Source organism: Clupea harengus, chromosome 17, assembly GCF_900700415.2.
Source record: "Clupea harengus chromosome 17, Ch_v2.0.2, whole genome shotgun sequence".
Classification (NCBI taxonomy): Eukaryota; Metazoa; Chordata; class Actinopteri; order Clupeiformes; family Clupeidae; genus Clupea; species Clupea harengus.
Window position 1 is genome coordinate 26988893 of NC_045168.1, and position 6277 is coordinate 26995169.

Sequence of the window (6277 nt, forward strand, 5' to 3'; positions counted from 1 at the left end):
TCTATGGGATTTTTAGCCTAAACCAGAGGGATGTTGACAGTGATTTCAGTTCAATCTTGGGGAACTGTGTGGGCGGACAAGCAGGAGTAACCCCAGGCTATGAGATTTGTCGGTTATGTGAAAGGTGGCTTCTATCTGATATCCTGATTGACCTGGACCTGTCAATACATGATCATATACATCATTAAGAGAAGAAGGAAAAAGGAAAAGCAAGTAATTAAAGAAGTGGTTGGAATGCAGAATGGGTAACAAGGCTCTTGAAACATGGCCAAGAGGAGAGACTAATGCCTGTCATTTGACTGCGAGCATGAATGCAGCCAAAACCACCATAAAGCTCTTTGCACTAGTCAAGGGCTCTCTGCATCGGTGTGTGTGTGTGTGTGTGTGTGTGTGTGTGTGTGTGTGTGTGTGTGTTTGTACGTGTGTGCGTGTGTGTGCCCATGTGGGGTGATGTGTTCTTGTGTCTATGTGGCAATGTAAGTGCGTATGTATGGGAAAGAGAGGAAGCGAGAGGTAAGAGAGAGACAGAGAGAGTGAGAGAGAGAGAGGGGGGGGGGTCTGTATCTGAATCGGGGCTGCTGCTGGCCATTTGGGTGCCCTGAGCAGAATTGCCTTATTTACTATGAAAAAAACTTTAGTTATGTGAATCTCTTAGCACAATTAACATAATCCACACATATAAAACACAAAAAACAAGCCACACGAATGTTCATCCAAATAACTAAAGTAAATGAAAGGCCTATATAGCCTTACAGGCTATACAGATATTCTTTTCCTTATTCAGTTGAAATTGCAAATAACGTATTTTGCTCATCCTAAGATTCTTTGTTTACTGTGTATCTGATGATTCACTTAAAGAAAAATGGAGCTTTGTCTTTGTTGGGTTTAGGAGTGCTACATTTAGTCATTTTGCAGACGCTTTTATCCAAAGCGACTTACACATGTGCGACTTACAATGTATACACATTTTACATTTACACTGATGGCACACTGCCCATCAGGAGCAATCAGGGGTTCAGTGTCTTGCTCAAGGACGCTTCGACGGGGAATCGAACTAGCAACCTTCTGCTTACTAAACGACTTCTCTACCTCCTGTACCACTGTCGCCCCTGCTACAAGTCGCGCTATACCACGAAGGATGACAGATCAGATGAGATGCTAAAGTTACATTTGAAGCAAGAGAGACTGATGTCGGTATGTGTCAAACCACAGACTCGCGAACTTAAATGCTGGCTAGCGTTAGCTTTTTGCCCCATAGACTCGGCTTGTAACAATAAATCTATCCTAAAAGATCTTAGGTTTCTAACTTCTTTAGCTAATTCATTCTTATGCATTGTGTTGGCTAATTTTCCAGTGTTTTAATACCTTTGAACATACCAGATGTGAGAGTGTCATCCCGCAGTTTCCTTTTCTTTTTCTTTTTCTCGTCTGCTCCCGACTCTAGGCGTCTTCATCATGTATTTTGAAAACTGTTGCCACTAGCCTTCATGTTGTCAAAATGAGGGCTTGTCCGGCGCATTCAAAACCAACCACACGCAGCGATGATTGGCCACCACAATCCATCATGTTATTATTGAGGCGTATTGTTGAGAACTTGTGTCAAAGGTTCAAAATCATAAATCTGTGAACTCAGTGAATTCTAAAATGAGTGTTCCTGTGTTTCTAATATATGAAATGAAGCTATAAGAACACTCAAATATCTGTGTCTCTAATTTGATCTGTCTTGTCTTATCTTCTCATCTGTCCTTCACACGATCATATGGGAGGCTGTATATGCTCATCTGAAGTAAATGGTCAAGTGAAGGCCAGATGCACATACCGGTCATTCTTAATAGATGTCCAGGCTATACACTATGCATTGTGCTTAGGGTCAACACCCCTAGACATTTTAAGAAAAGCCTTCACAGCACGCCATCGCCAACAATATAGCCAGAAGACGCCAGTTACAATGTTACCAAGCTTTTATCAGAGCCAACTGGGCTGTTGGTGGTGTTTTCAAGGTTATTGCTTGTCTTTTATGTAGTTCGCAAGTTTTAGACCAAAACTCCATAATGCTACTTTAAGTGGGGTTTAAAGAGAAACAAAAATCGCAAAATCCTAGAGGGACTGCTTGGTGCACTTAGTGGCCTAAACGCACTGCGTGACCCGCGTTTACGCAGTGCTGGCACTGGTCTGGTTGTATACACATAACTCTGCGTTTGGCAACAGAGAAGGGAATGTAAGCTATGGAGTTTGGCTGTGCACCTCAGAAGTTGTGTCTGTGTATGCCTAGGTACCAACGACAGTGAAGTGAATCTGTAGGATCTCTGTTCTTTGCTTTTCTGTCAACCTCACTGTCAGTATAAAAAACAATTTCTCATCACAAGGTCACTTGGCAGTATGAAATAGATAACAACGTACAAGCATACCACAAGCATACACATGTAATGTCTCATTTAGCTTTATATTGTGAAGTTAAATACAGTGCAAAATAAATTGATTTTTATTCATCTATTTTTATGATGTAATTCTGGAAAAAGCACACAAAAATGATGGAGTGACGTTATTTTTCAGAGTACAATTAATATTTGCAAATTACTTAAAGCAAAACCCTTTACAATAGTTCACATGATTATTAATAAATTAGTATTTACTTTCGTCGTAATGACGTCTCTCTGTGTGTTTTTTTTTCAAATGGTGACAATCTCCCGGGCTCGCAACACACACGTCAGGCGCGAGGTGGATGATATAAACTCAGACTCCACTCGGTTGCCGTGTGTCCCTATACACACAGCCACACGGTGGAGCACTGGCTATTCACTGACCATGTTTGGAAAGAACCATATTCTTCACTAATTGCCACCGACAGGATAATAAACTTTTGTCCTATTTCAGCACTTGATAGCCCGAGAGCACTATAATCCTCCTTAATTTGGATTTAGTGCGCGGTGAAACTAGTTTTCTTCCTGGTTTTAATTTCTTAAAATGCCTCGGTACTTCGTCAAACTTGTTTGGTTGTCAAAATGGTGATGTCCACAGAAAAGTACATGTTGTAATTTTGTGATAATCAGAGCCTGCTATTTTATTTTCTTTGCTCGGAACCCATGGAACACCTATTCATGGACGAAAACCGATCACCATGATTGTGTCCAACGTGAGTCTAAGTTGCGCGAGGTCTGGTGGCGCGTGGTGCGCCAGCAGCGGTGACGACCACTTGGAAGGGACTTCTTCAGACCACACTCTGAGCGCGACTGGACACATAGTTGTCGCCGTGTGTCTAGGTTTTATCGGGACCTTCGGTTTCCTCAATAACATGATCGTACTCATCCTGTTCTGTCGCTACAAGATGCTGCGCTCGCCCATTAACTGCCTGCTGGTGAGCATCTCCATCAGTGATCTGCTGGTGTGTATCCTGGGAACTCCGTTCAGCTTTGCAGCGAGCACTCAAGGACGCTGGCTTATCGGACCCGCAGGGTGTGTGTGGTACGGCTTTGTGAATTCATGCCTTGGTGAGTTTTTTTGCGCACGAAAACTTCTATTGCAAAAAGTTTACAGACAGTGACAATTGTATTAACTGTCCTTGATTCAGTGCCGTTTTCCTTGCACGTAGACGGATCTTATGGGCTTAGGTGCCATTATTTGGGTATCTTCTGTCTCCCCTGCGATTCATTTAGGAATGAAACATATCCTTGTATAAAATAACCAGTTCATTTTACTGTAAGCTTGACGAAATATTTGGTATCGTTTGATCTTAAACGCTGGAAAGTGTTATTTCTGTTTAATTAGCCAAGTCCTCATGCTGAGCCGGAGAAGGGCTGCCTTCTTCCAAGATTAGCCTACATTAGGTAGAAAAGTAAATAATTAGATGAAATGCTTCTGAGTCATCATTTGACCCATGCCAAGAGGAGGGAAAACTGAGATGTATTTTATCCTTGTTTGTGATTGGTTTTGAAATAAAATGTGTCAAAATGTCATCCGCAACTGGCTAGCCATGTAGATGGAGCGTGACTTTTATCAGTTATTTGTGTACATGGTTCAGGCATCTTGGAAGGCAATCTTAGATGCCATTCTATACTGGGGAAACTATCCTACTCTTCCAGTTAATGTTTTTGTTTTGTTGTCTTTACATTTGTGTACATGCATATTTGTTTGTGTGTGTAGGCCATTAAGTGTGTGAGTGTTGTTGTTTGTTTATGCAAGTGCATGCATGTATGAATACATGTGTACATCTGGATGTTTTTCTGTGTGTGTGTGTGTGTGTGTGTGTGTGTGTGTGTGTGTGTGTGTGTATGTGTGTATGTATGTGTGTGTGTGTGTGTGTGTGTGTGTGTGTGTGTCGGTGTCTGTGTGTGTGTATGTGTATGTGTGTGTGTGTGTGTGTGTGTGTGTGTCGTGTCTGTGTGTATGTGTGTGTGTGTGTGTGTGTGTGTCTGTGTGTCTGTGTGTATGTGTGTGTGTGTGTGTGCATGCACCTGTATGTTAGTTAGTGTGTGTTTATGAATGTGTATGTGTGTGAGTATGAGCATGCTTGCACTTGTGTGTGTGGGTGAGTGAATGTGCGAGAAAAAAAAATCTCTGTATGGTAGTGTAAGAGGTTTAGAAGAAGTCACTCACAGTCAAGTAATAAAGGCCTTGGACATTGCTTGGATGCAGCGATAAGTCTTGTTTACTCCATAATAGACAGGCGACATTGGTCGAGATAAAAACCCAGTGCTGACCTGACCTAAACATGACTTCATGTGACTCACGCTGTCTGTCTCCGATCCCCACAGAACCATCCGGAATGGCTTTCTGTCCCAGTGATCATGATATGTCATAGAAACAAAATATGATTTTATTATTATATTCTTAAAAATATACAGTTCAGTGTTTTCAAATAAGCATCTAGTAATTTAGTTTTTCAAAAAGGGACATAAAATAAAAAGACCATCAAATGTCATACATAAAAACATCATTGAGAAGATTGTGGTCAGAATTTGCATCTGTCCATATTAGACAGCAGTGGACTCCTGCATCATTATCAATCTTAATTAGTGAAGTGCAAATGCAATCAGTTTAAAAGCAGAGGGAGGTTCTAGTGGTGTTTTTTGGGCAGAGCTTTGAGGGGTGCATTGGGCTCATCTGCCAGTGATTGATGAGTGGACTATACTTGTAGTACAAGTGATAGATGCTGCATTGTGCAGGGGACTGTGTGTGTGTGTGTGTGTGTGTGTGTGTGTGTGTGTGTGCGTATGCATCGGCGCACACAAGCAAGCGCGTGCACCTGTGTATGTGTGTATGCTTGATGTGTATTTGGGAGTTGTGTACATAGATAGGTAGATAGATAGATAGATAGATAGGTCGATACATTACTCTATTGATCCCCAAAGACAAATTGAAGTGTTGTGGCAATTCACATTTATCACAAAACACACATGACTTATATATATATATATATAAGTCATGTGTGTTTTGTGATAAATGTATATGTATATGTATATGATAGATGTGTATATATATATATATACAGTATATATATACACATATATAGACAAACTACTATACTACTAGATAAATAAATAGAATAAAAATTGAATTTGAGGTACAGTTCTAAGTGCAAATTAAATGTGGAATGTGCATTTCCACTCCGAGGATAAGTCTCCTCATCTGGCACAAGAACATTGTTATTGCGCTGGGCTGGCATGACTTCCTGTGGCAGTCCTTATCGCTGCGGCGGATCTGAAAGAGCCTCCAACCTGCTGTCTGACCACCAGCGGGTCGTGCAGCAGGGGATGTGAAGTGTTGTCGATTTATGTTGAGCAGTTTGTGTGCATCAACCATCTCTCCACAACCATCTCAAGGGGCTCCAAGAGCAGTTCCCCAGCACAGAGCCAGCCTTCTCTGTCAGCCTGTTCAGTTTCTTAGTGCCACTGGCTGTGGTGCCGCTGCAGCCCCAACAGATGGCTGCAAAGAAATTGCATTTGCAACAACAGGTGATGTTTTCTGATTGGTCTCAATCAAGGCAGTCCTGAGAGACAGTGGCTCTCGTCGCGGTGAAGTAGCTCATGTGCTCTCGTTAGTCTCTCCTCCTCTGATTAGCCTCTTCGACATGACTGTAGGCAACAACCCCCCCCCCCCCACACACACACACACACACACACACACACACACACACACACCCACACACACACACACACACACACACACACACACACACACACACACACACACACACACACACTCATCACAACATAGTTTATCCACATATGCACCTGAGATGTCCTTGAGCGTGTGGCACTCTCAGACCCTGTGTCAAATG

General features: G+C 42.1%; 1 protein-coding gene across 1 annotated transcript in view; it reads left to right on the plus strand.

Annotated features, from left to right (window-relative positions):
* The first annotated feature begins 2748 nt into the window (after nt 1-2748).
* tmtopsb (teleost multiple tissue opsin b) overlaps nt 2749-6277 on the plus strand; it is a 43943-nt gene continuing 40414 nt past the window's right edge. Inside the window, exon 1 of the mRNA XM_012821264.2 lies at nt 2749-3488. Within this exon, the coding sequence (XP_012676718.2) occupies nt 3119-3488 (370 nt within the window). The 5' untranslated portion in view covers nt 2749-3118. The remainder of the gene's footprint in view (nt 3489-6277) is intronic.